Raw genomic sequence first — 16,736 nt, forward strand, 5'->3', positions numbered from 1 at the left:
AAGCTTAGAGTAGGAACAAGGCATAAGAGTAAAAGCCATGAATGGACTCTGATCCATGAGTATAAATGGATCAATCTTTGAAGACTTTCTTCCCTTCCTATCTCTCAGAGACTGTGTACGGTGTGTGTGTGTGTGTGTGTGTGTGTGTGTGTGTGTGTGTGTGTGTGTTGGGGGGTGGGGTGAAGGTGGACAGACCTGTATGGATTCTGCGGTGGGCTTTCAGGTGAGAGCTTTTGGTGTATACTTTGCTGCATCCTGCAAAGTCACATTGGTGAATCCGTCTTCTTTTCAAGTCAAGGGACTCTTCTCCCTGCATTTGAGTCATTGCTGCTGGTCTGAGCAAAAAAAAAAGAGAAATAGGGCCAATGAATGCTTTTAATGTGAAGTCTAAATAAAGGGACATACATACAGTGGGACCACTTCATACATGCAAATTTATCACTAGACCCTTAAAAGAAGAAGTAATATAGTACAAGCAATTCCCTCAACTAGCCCTTTCTGCTCAGTAGGTGCAGGTTCCAGGAGGTGGCAATGTTTCCTTGGGTGGTTTCTGCTCCCAAACAGTGTGAGCATTTCGCTCTAACAAGTCTCATACTTGTGTTTAAAGAAATATATTTTTCATACAACATGGTTGCTAAAACACAAGCCAACTACTTTATTAGTCCCAACACTGGACGACAAGGCTGCTTTAAATGTACAGAAAGAAGCCCTATGCAACTGTACTTTACAGGAAATTTGCAGATTTTTCAAGGGTAAAATTGATGATCTACAATTAGAACCTAACTCTGCCACAATATGCATGCCTGTGCACATATATGCACACAAACTCATACCTTTGCTGGGAAAGGTTTTCCTGTATTTTGTTGTCCCCAAATTCTTACTATTGTGTCTAAGAATTTGTTCCATTTCTACCACAGACACACATATATACATAGAAAGGGACTTGAAGTAAAGACAAAAGTACTTACTCTTGCTGCAGTCCCTGTAAGGCCAAGGATCCACTCTCATTTGCACTTTCCTCACTGTCACTTGGGACTTCCAGTGGAGACATGGACATGGGGTCAACTTTTACTAAAAGCAAAGAAAAGGAGCAATGTGGGCTAAAAATATATGTGCCTCTGTTATAATTTTCAGGATTCCCAGTTTGGCCCACAATGAGAAGGAGCAGAAAGAGAAATAAGGAAAGGCAAAGATCGAAGAAGTGTATTTGTGTAGAAGGAAGAGAAGAATATTTAAAATATTTAGCATAGCAGGAAACAGAAATTCCTTTGAGGGAAAGATAGTCAGGAACATTCTGGTACCACAAGAATAAGCTTCTCTAGGATAGTGAGTGAGATAGGACAGTGAGTTTCTCTAGGATAGGGTCTGGTAATGAATGGACTACCTCCAGCCCCCAGGACAGGGTCTGCTTAAAAGTCAGGTTCAATGTGTGCTTGTTGAATCATACTCTCTGAATAGTTCCCTGGCTGTCCTAAGACAAATGCCTAGTCTCAGCCCACAGGTGATAATGCACCCTTCGGCTTTTGTGCTCCTAAATGAAAACAAGCCAATGAAACACAGGGGTGTAGAGGGAACAAAATTGGCCTAGTAGGTGTTTGGTACATGTTACATCCTTCCTTTTCCCTATGTTGGAAGAAGCCCTCAAATATTTCTTATTATCAACTAGTGGTCCCTCTCGCAATCCGGGACCGCTGGCTCCTAACTACGCACCTGCCTGCCTGCCTGATCACCCCTAACCATTCTGCCTGCCGGCCTGCTCACCCCCAATTGCCCCCGCCTGCCGGCCTGATCACCCCCAACTGCCCTCCACTGCTGGCCTGCTCGCCCCCATCTGCCCCCCCACCAGCCTGCTCACCCCAAACTGCCCCCCCCTGCTGGCCTGATCGCCCCCAACTGCCCCCCACTGCCAGCTTTCTCGCCCCCAACTGCCCCCCTGCCACCAGCCTGCTCGCCCCCAACTGGCCTCCCCTGCCAGCCTGCTTGCCCCCAACTGCCTTCCCCTCCTGGCCTGATCACCCCAACCGCCTCTACCTTGGCCCCACCACCATGGCTTTGTCTGGAAGGACGTCCAGAAGGTCTCCCAGAAGGTCTCCTGGTCTAATTAGCATATTACTCTATTATTAGTATAAATTACTTGTGTTTCTGACACCTAACGAAATTCAATCCTGTGGTCAGCAGTCTCCTAGATCTAGTAAAAGCTAGAAACTTAAGGATGCTAATAAGATTGAATGAGGAAGGACCTGGCTAGTGCAATCGCCTTCATACATTGATTGTACATCATTCACTAAAATATTTTAAACATGGCCCTGGCCAGGTGGCTCAGTTGGTTGGAGCATTGTCTTGTACACCAAAAGGTTGCAGTTTCAATTCCCAGTCAGGGCACATACCTAGGTTGTGGGTTCAATTCCCAGTCCGGGTGCGTACAGGAGGCAACTAATTGATGTTTCTCACATTGATGTTTCTCTCTCTCTCTCTCTCTCTCTCTCTCTCTCTCTCTCTCTCTCTCTCTCTCCTCTTTCTCTCTCCCCTCCTCTCTCTCCCCTCTTCCTCTCTCTAAAATCAATAAACATATCCTCGGGTAAAGAAAAAGTTTTAAGTATGCATCTCAATATGTATGTGTTTGCATGTATGTGTGTATGATATAAATGTGCTAGTATATTAAAATTTTGTGTACATTATGAAAATAAACAAAAAATAATATGTAAGGGGCAAGAAATGCAAATAGAAATGTTGATACTTTCTCCTTGTGCTCTAATTGCTTTGGGCACCTCTCTCACTTGAGGTGGAAGCCTACCATTTTGGAGACCACTGAGCTAACGGTCTTAGCTTAGCTTGAAACTACATGAAACATTTTTAAAACGTATTGTTTATTTAGAATGGCTCCAATGAACTGATGGATATTATGGTGGGAATTCAAAGCCCCTTCAAACCATCCCGAGGTGCTACCACTGTCTTGATCAGTAAATTCTCACACGGGGAATTTTATTTTTTCCATTTCATTTTTTGTTTGGTTCTCTCTCCCTGTACAAGAATTGATAACTGTATTTTAATTAACCTCCTCAGGAGATCTCAAAAACAAGATTGTTAAGAATACTTACATTACCAAAGTTAACCTCTAGTCAATGATGGTGTTTTTATTCAAAAGAACATTGCAGAGTCTCAGCAATTTGATACTTGGTATGTTGTTTTTCAGCATCCTACATTTAGTGATGCAACAATCACAAGGCATTAGATTTCAAAGGTTGAAAACACTTAGAAAGTGTTGAAAGGGAGACTTACTTTATACCTTTTTGAATTCTGAACTTATTTTAAAAATTAAGCAGAAGGAAAGATTATAGTAGATGAACTCTCTCCCGGACAAATGTCCAAATTCATTCATCAAATTTTTAAAAATATATTTTTATTGATTTCAGAGAGGAAGGCAGAGGAAGAGAGAGATAGAAACATCAACAATGAGAGAGAACTGTTGGTCGGCTGCCTCCTGCATGCCCCACAATGGGATCAAACCCACAACCCAGGCATGTGCCCTTGACCAGAATCGAACCTGGGACCCTTAAGTCCAAAGGCCAACACTCTATCCACAGCCAAACCAATCAGGGCTCATCAAATTATTTTTTTGTGAGACAGCTATTATCTACCACTGTGTTAGGTTCTCTGAAGACACCAGAAGAGAAATAAAACACAGTTTTGTCCTTGAGAAATTTACAATTCAGTTAGGAAGAATGCCCATATACTGTGATACAGGTGAGTAAAAAAGTAAAATGGAGGGTGACAGATACTAAAATGAGGAGGAACATAAGGAAATGGCAATATTTCAAAGGAGACTTCTACCTGCAGGGGGAAAAATAGTGTTAGGAGCTTAGCAGGAGCTAAGTCTGGCTAAGTATGTAAGCCTAGAAACATCATCAATTTGTCTGCCAAAGCATTCCTAATGGCATAGAAGGATAAAAACACTCTCCTGAAAAATCCCAAGCCTAGTAAGCATAAAACTATTTTTGAAGTTTGTGTTTTATCTTAAAATGTTATTCAAATTTTACATTTTTTTTCTTTAATAAAATCATATTTTTTAAATATAAAATGTTTTAAATTACTGAACTCTCAAATAATATATAGGTTCCGGGAAGATATATAGTATTTCACTCAAGGATATGCATACCCCAGTTTGAGAAGCATGGGCTAAACAAAAGAGAGTCACTGTACATTCTTAAGCATTGAAAAGACATGATAAAAACAGTGTGTATGAAAGATTGTGCTTGAAGCTGTGTGCCAGGATAATTGGAGGGGGTAAAAAGAGACAGGAGATAGGACAACTCAAAAAGAGAATAGATGACAGTAACTAAGATATGGAAACAGCCCAAGTGCCCATCAGTAGATGAGTGAATAAAAATAGCTGTGGTACAGACATCAACCAATGAACTTGTATGCATATATACATGACCCATGGACACAGACAATGGGGTGAGGACCTAGCAGGGGGAGGAGGACGGGACCGGGCTGGAAGAGGCTGGTGGGAGGAAAAGAGAACCTATGTAATCCTTTCAACAATAAAGATTTTAAAAAAGAAGCTGTAGTACATCTATACAATGGAATACTATGAGGCTGTAAAAAAGAAGGATCTCTTACCCTTTGCAACAACATGGAGGGACCTGGAGAATATTATGCTAAGCTCTATAAACCAGTCAGAGAAAGATGAGTATCACATGATCTTACTCATATGTGGAATCTAATAAATATAATAAACTGATGAACAAAATAGGTCCAGAGACACAGAAGCATGGAACAGACTGACAGATCTCAGAGCAGGGGGTGGGAAGAAGAGATTACCCAAAGAATACATATGCATATATGCATAGCCCATGGACACAGACAATAGTGTGGAGAAGGCCTGGGGTGGGGTGGGGTCTGGGTGGAGGGAGGCAAAGATAGGGAAAATTGGGGACATCTGTAATAATGTCAATAAATAAATGAGAGAATAGATTGATGGAGGTGAAGCTGAGGAAAGGGACACAATGATGCTCACCTGATCCGGCATTTTTGCCATCTCCTCCAATGAGTGGGACTGTAATGGCTGCAGGGTTCCCATCTGCAGGCAAAGCAGTATACACCATGGGCAGCGGTTGTACCACTACTGGGATGGTCTTCAGGGCACTCATTTTATTTGGCAGACCAACTGAGGGGATGGTGTGAATCACATGGAAGATCTGCTGGCCACCAGTGCCCTGAGAGGAGGCCAGAATAGAGCCTGGAGTCAGAACGGTAGGGATGTTTGCTAAAGTGCCTGCATCAGATGTCGAAGGGGACACTACAGGAGTCTGGGGAGCAGGCTGTGGCTTGGGAGGACGGACTGGCGCTTGCAGCATGCTGGCAGGCTGGAGAGGAGCCTTGGGCTTGTGAAGGGAGAGGTCGACTGGTTCCACCTGGGGCAGGCTGAAATCATTGGCCAGAAGTTCTTCTGGGGGCTCGATCTTGATGTCATTAAACAGTGCTGGGTTCTCCATGGGGTTGGCATCCAGAAATGGTAGAGATGTCATATTACCTCTGCCTGCTGTCTTTGGGGGATCTCTGATTTGAACAGAGCCAGTGACCTGAAATAAATTAATAAACAAATGAGAGATGCAAAACAGTCAGTGCTAGTGCCCTGAAGAAGAGACATGCGAGCAATGAAAGGAAGATATCTCCATTCTCTTCTCATGAACAGAATATATAAGGAGTTGAAAGAAATGAGGCAGGAGTACATTAAAGAGGGAAAGGAAGGGACACTTTCCTGAGGATCAGTACTAGGCACTGTATCAGGCAATTGATACAAATTGTTTTACAATAATCTTTATAATAATTCTGCAAGATTAATTAAAGTTAACACTTTCTAACTATCCTACCTAATAATAGACAAATATGCAAATTGACCATACCTCCGACGCATCCACAAGCCACGCCCACCATCCAATCAGAGCAAGTATGCAAATTAACCCAAACCAAGATGGCTACAGCCACAGAGAGCAAGGTTTCCTAGGTAACAGAGGAAGCCAAGCTTTCCGCCTGCCCTTGCCAGGCCTAAGCCTCCACTCAAGCTACAAAGTTTCAATTATAGAAGGTAAACAAATTCAAACAGAAATGGCGGCAGAACGGAGCTTGAGAGAGCAGGCCAGGGTTGCTCCCGGCAACAGGGGAAGCAAAGCTTTCCACACACCCTGGCCAGGCCCACCTGCTTAAGGCAACAATGTTTCAATTATAACTCCAACAGAAATGGCTGCCAGATGCGGAGGGAGCCCCAGGCTTGGCTCCGCTCCAGGCTACAAAGTTTCAATTGTAGAAGGAAAATAAATTCCAGATACCAGGGCCTCTGCTTGGGTCGCCAGGGGTGTGGCTGGCCTGCAAACCACCACAGGCCCCTCGCTCAGGCCGCCCTACTGCCCCAAGGGAACCCCCACCTGATCCCAGACACCCTTCAGGGCAAACCAGCTGGCCCCCACCCCTGTACCAGGCCTCTATCCTATCTAATAAAAGAGTAATATGCAGATTGATCATCACTGCAACACACAATATAGCTGCACCCATGTGGTCAAAGATCCTGCCCCCATGGGGACACAAGATGGCCACCACAAGATGGCCAGCAGGGGAGGGCAGTTGGGAGACACCCGGCCTGCAAGGGAGGGCAGTGGTGAGGGACCAGGCCTGCAAGGGAGGGCAGTTGAGAGGGACCAGGCCTGCAAGGGAGGGCAGTTGGAGGTGATCAACCCTGCAGGAGAGGGCAGTTATGGGTGACCAGGCCGGCAGAGGAGGGAAGTTGGGGGCAAACAGGCTGGCAGCGGAGTGGTTAGGGGGTGATCAGGATGGCAGGCAGAAGTGGTTAGGGGCAATCAGGAAGGAAGGCAGGCAAGCAGTTGGGAGCCAGCAGTCCTGGATTGTGAGAGGGATGTCCGACTGTCCGTTTAGGCCCGATCCCAGTGGGTGGGATCGGGCCTAAATGGGCAGTCGGACATCCCTCGAGGGGTCCCATATTGGAGAGGGTACAGGCTGGGCTGAGGGACAACCCCCCTCCCTGCACGAATTTCGTGCACCGGGCCTCTAGTCCTATTTAATAAAGAGGGAATATGCTAATTTACCCTCACGCCGTCGCAAAGATGTTGGCGCCCACAGCCAATAAGGAGGGAATATGCTACTTGACTGACCTGCCCTCAAAGATGGCGGCACCCACAGCCAATAAGGAGGGAATATGCTACTTGACTGCCCCGCCCTCAAAGATGGCGGTGCCCACAGCCAATAAGGAGAAAATATGTTACTTTACTGCCCTGCCCTCAAAGATGGAGGCACCCACAGCCAATAAGGAGGGAATATGCTAATTGATTGCCCCACCCTCAAAGATGGTGGCGCCCACAGCCAAGAAGGAGGGAATATGCTAATTGACTGACCTTTCCTCAAAGATGGCGGCACCCACAGCCAATAAGGAGGGAATATGCTACTTGATTGCCCTGTCCTCAAAGATGGCGTCGCCCACAGCCAATAAGGAGGGAATATGTTAATTGACTGCCCCGCCCTCAAAGATGGCGGCACCCACAGCCAATAAGGAGGGAATATGCTAATTGACTGACCTTTCCTCAAAGATGGCGGCACCCACAGCCAATAAGGAGGGAATATGCTACTTGACTGCCCTGCCCTCAAAGATGGCAGCACCCACAGCCAATAAGGAGAAAATATGCTACTTGACTGCCCCGTCCTCAAAGATGGCGTCGCCCACAGCCAATAAGGAGGGAATATGTTAATTGACTGCCCCGCCCTCAAAGATGGCGGTGCCCACAGCCAATAAGGAGGGAATATGCTAATTGACTGACCTGCCCTCAAAGATGGTGGCACCCACAACCAATAAGGAGGGAATATGCTAATTGACTGCCCCGCCCTCAAAGATGGCAGCACCCACAGCCAATAAGGAGGAAATATGGTAATTGCTGCCACGCCCTCAAAGATGGTGGCACCCACAGCCACAAGATGGCGGTGCCCAGTCCCCTTAGCCCTGCCTCTGGAGTCCCCCGGTCCCCTCAGCCCCCCAGCTGCCCAGGGCCGGCCTGAGGCACAGGCAAGCCTCGGATGGCAGCTGCCCGAGGCTCAGGTAACCAGGGCCGGCCAAGGCTTGCACTACTGGCAATGGCAGCAGCAGAGGTGTGATGAGGCATTGCCTTCCCCTGATCGCTGGGTCGCCTCCCATCCCTGAGGGCTCCCAGACTGTGAGAGGGAGCAGGCCGGGCTGAGGGACCCCCCCCTCCAGTGCATGAATTTTCATGCACCGGCCCTCTAGTCCACTATAAATACTGGGCTAAGTCTAGTGAGGGCACACATGAATGAGGTATAACAAAGTACTAATATACTAACTATAATGATAGAATGATGTGAGTAGTTTATAAGTCATACCACAGTAAGCGATGCAGCAGACATATAAACGAGGTGTTTCAAAAAAAGAAAATGGAGCCCAGCCAGCATGGCTCAGTGGTTGAGCATCGACCTATGAACCAGGAAGTCACGGTTCTATTCCCAGTCAGGGCACATCCAATCCCCAGTGTACAGGAGCACTGATCAATGATTCTTTCTGATCATTGATGTTCCTCTCTCTCCTTCTCCCTTCCTCTCTGAAATCAATAAAAATACTTTTAAAAGGGCACAAAGAAGCATCCATGTTTCATCTATGTAATTTAGTCAGGCTGCCATCTGCTTTCTCCCTCTGCTAGGCTATGGCACTCTTGATTTTTTTCATTTACAATCCCGCATCTCAACTCAGGCCTTGTTCGGAGTCCAAATATTGCTTCAATCTGCTTCTCTAAGACATGACTCTGTGATTTTTCCCACTGTTTCACATACTTCTAAATTACTCAATCCCTCATGGGTGGATACACTCCATTCAGGTAACGGAGCAGTAGAACCCTGTTGGTGGTGGGGAGGAGGGAGGATAGGGAGAGGATGTTGTCAAAAAATGGCTGTTTAAAGTCCTCTGAATCCCCAAATCAACATAAACTCTTATTTTTCCCACATTTCCCATGTGTCTCTTCATCTGGCTAGTCCCCTTCCCAGATTAAAAAGGCAGAATACTAGGAATCTCTAAGAAAGAACAGGAAGAAGTATTTCTTCTTATAGTCTCTCTATCATGACTATCAATAATTTTGAGAAATAAAAGTTACAACAGAAAGCATAAGAAGAGGTTAAGTGTAGTATAATTTTCCACAAGAATATAGACTGTGGGTGTTGAGAACAAGTAATAAGCAGAACCATATGAGTGACTGATACAGGTAATTTAGCATTCTAGGAGCTCAAGTGTACTAGAGATTAGTGAGAGTTGGAGTTATCAGTGAAAGTTTTATGAAATAAATGGAATTGGAATTCGGACTCTAAGGAAAGTGTGGGATTTGGTAAATCAGACAGACTGACTGAAGCACATGCCGGGCAGAAAGAATGGCGTAGGAAAAGGTATCACTAAGAATCTTTTAGAAATGTTTGACCCAAATAGTTAATATTACAGAGGTATTATTAATTTTCTTGGTTGTAATAGTGTTGATGTTGTTAGGTAGGAGAAAGTCAGTATTTATAGGTGATGCATACTGAATTATCATTATTTTAATATATATTTTTATTGATTTCAGAGAAGAAACAGAAACATCAATGAGGAAAGAGAATCATTGATCGGCTGCCTCCTGCACGCTCCCTACTGGGGATCAAGCAGCAACCCAGGCATGTGCCCTTGACCGGAATCGAACCTGGGACCCTTCAGTCCGCAGGTTGACACTCTATCCATTGAGCCAAACCAGCTAGGACGCATACTGAATTATTTAGGGGTGAAATTTCTTGATGCAAATTGCTTTCAAAGGAGAGAGAGAGAGAGAGAGAGAGAGAGAGAGAGAGAGAGAGAGAGAGAATGAGAATGCGAGAATATATGCCAAAATGTTAAGAGTAATAAATTGGAGGGGGAAGACATATATACTACAATATGAACTCTAAAGCTGCTCATACACTTGGTCCAAGAAATTGTACTTTCAGGAAATCATCAGAAACTAGAAACAAAGGGCAGGTGGCAACAATTCATTGGTGATATAAGAATTTGAAGAAGGGGAGCAGCATGTGAGTACTGAGCTAGAGAGCCACCCATCAATCCTACCTCATGACATTCACAAATCATACCATGGACCAAACAGGAGGCTTCTGCCCACTAGGATGTGGCCAGCACAGTCTTGTTATAGAATACAAGTTCTGGGTCTTTGTCCCCTGGGGCCTGACCAGTGTTCTGTGGCCCTGCACCACAAGCACCTTTGCTGTACTAAAACCAAGGTCTCTTGGAAATGACGAGAAACAAACAAAACAAAAAACAAGTGATTAGATCATCTACTATCCAGAAGTTCTACACATTGACCCAATTTCAAAGAGCTTCAAATTCTGGAACCTTAAGATACTTAAACAACACACTGAAAAACATTTTTCAAATTGTACTTAGGTGTGCAGAGATTTGAAAATAAGGTAGTTATGCATGCTTGACAACATTTTACTATTTTTTATTACAAGTCCAATAGATTTTTCTCTAACACTTACACGCAGCTTCCTTTTTTTTTTTTTTTTTTTTTTAATCCTCACCCGAGGATATTTTTCCATTGATTTTTAAAGAGGCAGGGAGGTGGGGAGAGAGAGAGGAAAACATCGATATGAGAGAGACACATCAATTGGTTGCTGGTAAGTTGAGGGATCGAGCCTAAAATCTAGGGATGAGGTACGTGCCTTTGACATGAATCAAACCCAGGGCCTTTAGTCCATCAGGGCTCAGCTTCCTTTTTAGTATTAACTATGACTAAGAACCACCAAACAGCAGATGTTTTGGAACAATTAGCAAGTGTTGATGTGCAAATAGTCCCTAAATGGCCATAGCTACAAATACCATTAAAACAGTACAAAGGCATCATATGTACACGCAACTCAATTGTACACCAAGGTCAAAACATTTAATGATTAAAAACATTTTCATAAAATTTGACTCCTAATATAAGCCAGACACTTTATCTGGTGACTTTTAAAAAAGGGATCTGGCCAAGCTGGGATGGCTCAGTGGTTGATCGGGGACCTATGAACCAGGAGGTCATAGTTCAATTCCCGATCAGGAAATCAAATTCCCAATCAGGGCACATGCCCAGATTGCGGACTTGATTCCCAGAGGGGGCCTGCAGGAGGCAGCAGATCAATGATTCTCTCTCATCATTAATGTTTCTATCTCTCCTTCTCCCTTCTTCTCTGAAATCAATAAAAATATATTTTTAAAAAGTAAAAAAAAAGATCTGTACTGGATATATAAAACTATATACTTAATTTTATAAGCAATTTAGAGATTTTTAAGGGTAACTTTGACTGTATTTGGGTTTCACATATGCAATAACTTTAAAACTTAACCATGAGCAAAATGGGACTTCCACATCTAACATAGAGTGCTTGGCTGTAAAAAACATAATCTGTTTTGCCCTGGCCAGTGTTGCTTAGTGGTTGGAGCATGGGCCCGTGGGCCAGTGGGCCCGTACTTGGAAGGGTGGGGAGTTCAATTCCTGGTCAAGGGCATGTACCTGGGTTTCATGTTTAATCTCTGGCTCCAAAGGGCCATGTGCAGGAGGCAGCCAATCTATATGTCTTTCTCACATTGATGTTTCTCTCTCTCTTTTTCTCTCTCCCACTCTCTTTCTGAAAAGCAATGGAAAAAAATATCCTCGGGTAAGGATGAACAACAACAAAAAAAAACCCACCATAATCTGCTTTGAATCCTTGCTGTGGGCACATCCAAGTTCACAATTTTCTTATCTGTAAAATTGGAACATTAAGCATACCTATCTGTGATGGTTAATTTTATGTGTTAATTTGGCTGGGCCACAGTGCCAAGATATTTGGTCAAATATTATTCTGAATGTTTCAGTGAGGTGTGTTTTGGTTTGAGATTAATATTTAAAGCACCAGAGTTTGAGTAAAGCAGATCACCCTTCATAATGTGGGTTGGCATCATCCAACCACTTGAAGGCCTTAATAGACAGACTGACCTCCTTCAAGCAAGAAAGAATTCTTCCAGCAGACTGCCTTTGAACTCAAACTTCAACTTTGCCTTGGCTCTCCAGCCTGCCAGCCTACCCATTAGATTTTGGATTCACCAAGATTCCACAATAATGAGAGCCAATTCCTTAAAATATTTCTCTCTCTCTCTCTTTAGATAGATAGATGGATGGATGGATAGGTAGGTAGATAGATACATAGATAGATAGATAGATAGATAGATAGATAGATAGATAGATAGATAGATGATAGACACATAGATATCATTATAAATAAAACAAAATTATATCTATATCTACATATCTATATTGAGAGAGAGATCGAGACATACACATTCTGTTGTTTTTTTTCTCTAGAGAACCCTAATACACTACCCAACAGAATTATTATGACGATTAAATAAGACAATGCATTTAAACTTCAGAGTGCCTGAAATATGGAATAGTGCTGGCTAAATGATTGCTGTTTTATACCAATCTTGCCCCTATTGCTTTGATCCCAGAGGCTGTTTCTTTAAGGCCAGATCTACTCCCTATTTGAATGTGAAGACTGAGCATTCAGGTACTTCTTACAAACCTCCCTTCTTCATCCCTTCTCAGTCCTCAATATGTTGTTAGACATAGACAAGAAAAATGATCTTCAGCTCGATAATGATCATGAGGCACTCAACAGTATTATGGCACAATATTAGTATCTCTTTTTCCTGATAACTGACCTGTTTGAATACATGCATCGAGCCACCTTCTGAATTAAGCTGGGCCTTCAAGTTGTTTATGAATTGATCCATATCTGGAAAAGAGACAAGAGAAAGATAATTTTAAAATAGGATCTAACCCACTATATTCACATACAATACGTCATTTCCTAGTATTCTTGGTTACACCTGTTTGTGTTTTTATTAACATGATTTCTCAAGATTTACTAGGTACCGAGCAGTCAGCATTTGGACAACATTCTAATTTATATATTATGTTCATCAAGATGGCCCTGGCTTGTCCTCAGTAATATGAGCTGCCCACTCCCCTCAAATTCTGTATGCATGTGAAACTGTTTCTTCCAATCTCTCCAACCCACCCTACATCCATAGGAATATCAGCATAGCTACATAGTTTCCAGAATGCTCCCCTTCCTGGCCTAGCTCTCATTCTAAGGAGTCCCATGCTCCTGTATGGATATTTACCCTAGTGAACTTGTTTACCCATCAGCATCAATTCTCTCTAAAGGGATATTTTATCTCTCTACCTCTCTTTAACATACAAGCCAGGTGGAGTTAATATGAGCGATCTTTTACTTCCTTGTTAGATAGATTTTCCTCCTACGAAAAAAAAAGATACTTGGTGGCCTCACTCAGCTGCCCTGCACCATCACATTCATTCCCACCAGAAGCACATACCAGCATCTCTTTTACCAGATTTCCTTTGATCTATTTACAGTCTAATCTCACTAGAGAGGAAAGCATAGGGTAAGGTAGATGAATCCGCAGCTTGCTTATGACTTAATTGGTCAGATTTCAGATTTCTCTAAGTGTCTCCAAGTCAATTACAATTAGTTTCCTCATTTATGATCTGGTTGCATTTCAAAAAGTTGTCCATAAATCAGTTAATTGCTTTGGACATCAAATACACTTACCTATGGAAATGTTCATTTACAGGTCACTTCACAATAGCCATTTAAGGCCAAATGCAGTTAATATACAACAAATGCACAATTAGCAGGAATAGAAAATTATAATACGACCGCACACAAAGTAAAATATAATTCGAAACACAATTCCTTTATTTATGAAAAGTCAGGAATGGAGGAAACAAATCCTAATTGAGTGGCAATAATAGACAAAGAATCCTCTATTGGGATTATGAGAAAACTTCTGAGACACTATCAAGAGTTTGGAGAATTTTAACAATTTAAAATAGCACCAATTTGACCTCAAAGTACATAGATTTTCTTTTCCTTGTTCCAAGTATATGAGTAGAACTGCTCACATATACATCCATCAATCACCAAATCATCTCTGCATGATTACTGTGTTAGAAGTTATAGTGGGCAAGTTGTTATCAGTTTTTGATCTGAGTCAACCAGAGATGGAGAGTCAGCAAATGCAGCAGAGAGCACTGACCTGGGAGTTAAATGCCTACCAATCACAGCCCATTATCTTTGTCAAGGCCTTTTCCTTTCCAAGCTTTAACTTCTTCGTCTAGAATTTAAAATGTTCAAACTGTTCACTGCAAAGTCCTAAGGCGTCTGAGAAGTCTTTTGGGGGTGGGGGTGGGGTTCATGGAGGAAGATGTGTAGTCAAGAATAAGCATAGAAGTCAGATACAGAAAACTGTTTTCCATTAGATTGGTAGGCTCTTTGCAGGCAGGGATTTTCATCTTTGATGTTTCTTTCAGTGGTGTATTTCAAGGGTTTCGGACAGTGCCTGGCACATGGTAGGTGTTCAATACATTTCCCAAGATTTTTGATGAGTGACAGAAAAGGAGAATGAGGAAGTGTGTTTTCTCGAGTACAGGAGTTAGACAAGAATAGAAAAGAATAAAAGAAAATTAGACAGGTTATGTATGAGAGATGTTTGACATGCAATTAACTATGAAGTATGATGTGCCAGAGACGGTAGTTTATTGTGCTTTCAAGGAGGAGTGAAAAAGGAGGTACAACAGTAAAAAAAAAAAAAGAACGTTAGGTCAGATAGCTCGCATGTGATCCAGAGGAGGGCACCATGAAGTCAGGAGCACTTGCTTGGATGCTGCCAAAAAAATCTGGAGGAGAGTGAAGAGAATTCCATTCTTCTTCTCCATTCACATATTCTTCAATTAGGCCACATTATTATTATCTGGGGCAACTTATAAGATAAGAGCCACCTCCTATCTGGTCTTCCTCAATTCCTGTGGATTACGAGACAGCAGGGTTGAGGGAGCAAAGTGATTTTGATAACCTATTTAGCCCCTATTGAACCTCAGTTTCTTCACCTACAAAGGAAAGGGGATATGGTACTGATTTAATAGGTTTAACGTGAGAATTCCATGAATTAGTAAATGCAAATGTACTTCTTTGCATATGAAAAGTTCTCAATATAAGTAGTTATTATTAAAGTCACCACCATTATTATTGTTGATGGCCATGTTTAGCTCTGGCCCAGAAGGGTATCTCCTAGGCATCAAATAGTTCTTTCATAAACTCAGTGTGCTCACAAACCTTCTCTTCCGCTTATATTTATAATCTCAATTTATAGCACCACCATCAACCCAGTCTCAATCTAAAAAACTGAGGGCCAGTTACTTTTGACTCTTCTCTCTCCATCTCCAGCCAATTGGTTGTCAGCTGCAATAAATTCTACTGAAGAAATATCTCTTAAACCTAGCTGTTCATCTTTTCCCAGTCACTTCCCCTTTTAGTCCATTCTCCCACATTGCAACCCGAGTGTGGTAAAAACATGTGGGATCTGGACTGAGTGCCTAGGGTCACATCCTGGCTCTGCAACTTCTTAACGATAAGACTCTGGGTAAGTTTTTCCACACCTCTGTGTCTGTTTTCCCATTTGCAAAATGAGAACAATAATAGTACCAGCTCATAGGGTTGTTGTATTTATCAAGTTAATATGTGTTCAAGTGTTTACAGTATCTTGTACAAAGAGGCACCATCAGGTGAGCTCCTCAGTAGATACCTAGTCTTGTTCCTCTCTGTGTCCCAGTTTTTTAGCAGAGTATCTCCTCCATGTAGTGTGCTAATGTCCAATGAATGAATGATCATAGGAATAAGGAAGGTTATTTAATAACAACAATCTTGTATGCATGCATATTAGCATAACCAATGGACACAGACACTGGGGCAGTGGGGGCTTGCCCGGGGTGGGAATGGCTTGGGGGGAGGGATCAACTGAGGAAAAAGGAGACATATGTAAAACTTTAGACAAAAAAATAAAATAAAATAAAAACAATCCATATATATAAAAGCCAAAGCGACTATCCGACTGTCCGACTGGTAGCTATGATATGCAATGTCCACCAGGGGGCAGACACTCTGACTGGCAGCTATGTCATGCACTGACCACCAGGGGGCAGACACTAAACACAGAAGCTGCTGAGCAACAGCAAATTTGCAGAGTGCCCTCTCACACACTGGGACCCCTTGGGGGATGTCAGACTGCCAGTTTCGGCCCAATCCCCGCAGGCCAGGTTGAGGGACCCCACCTGTCAGAGGGACTCCACTCATTCCACAGATGCCCTTCAAGCCCAGCGCCTCCCCAGGTGCAGCCAGCCAGGAAGTTGTCTCCAGGGGGTGTCCAGCCCATCTCGCCCAGTCCCACCCCTCCAGCCACCTTCTAATTAATTTACTTTCAATGTGCACGAATCCATGCACTGGCCTCTAGTATAATATAATAATCAATAATATTAATATTTAAAATAGCAATAATCAAGGAGTCTGAAAAATACTTCTTGTCCAAACTGCATTAAAAATATATTAGTCATTGCCCTAGCTGGTTTGACTCAGTGGATAGAGTATCGGCCTGTGGACTGAAAGGTCCTGGGTTCAATTCCGATCAAGGGCATATGCCTGGGTTGCTGGCTCAATCCCCAGTAGGGGGTGTGCAGGAGGCAGCCAATTAATGATTCTCTCTCATCACTGATGTATCTATCTCTCTTTCCCTCTGAAACAAATAAAAATATATTTTTTAAAAAGGGATATTA

At 43.0% G+C, this 16,736-nt stretch overlaps 1 protein-coding gene across 6 annotated transcripts in view; it reads right to left on the reverse strand.

The window, feature by feature from the left end:
- KLF8 (KLF transcription factor 8) overlaps positions 1-16,736 on the reverse strand; it is a gene marked incomplete at its 3' end in the record, with an annotated part of 96,298 nt that overhangs the window by 9,154 nt on the left and 70,408 nt on the right. For 5 of the 6 annotated variants that reach the window (XM_079765381.1, XM_079765380.1, XM_079765378.1 and 2 more), the window contains exons 2-5: positions 12,767-12,840; positions 5,021-5,585; positions 969-1,071; positions 196-335 (exon numbers count right to left, since the gene is read on the reverse strand). In XM_079765381.1, the coding sequence (XP_079621507.1) occupies positions 196-335; positions 969-1,071; positions 5,021-5,585; positions 12,767-12,838 (880 nt within the window). In that variant the 5' untranslated portion in view covers positions 12,839-12,840. Of the gene's footprint in view, positions 1-195; positions 336-964; positions 1,072-5,020; positions 5,586-12,766; positions 12,841-16,736 lie in introns of those variants that run through there. The other variant, XM_079765383.1, reaches the window with a different exon arrangement.

Source organism: Cnephaeus nilssonii, assembly GCF_951640355.1.
Source record: "Cnephaeus nilssonii genome assembly, chromosome: X".
Lineage (NCBI taxonomy): Eukaryota > Metazoa > Chordata > Mammalia > Chiroptera > Vespertilionidae > Cnephaeus > Cnephaeus nilssonii.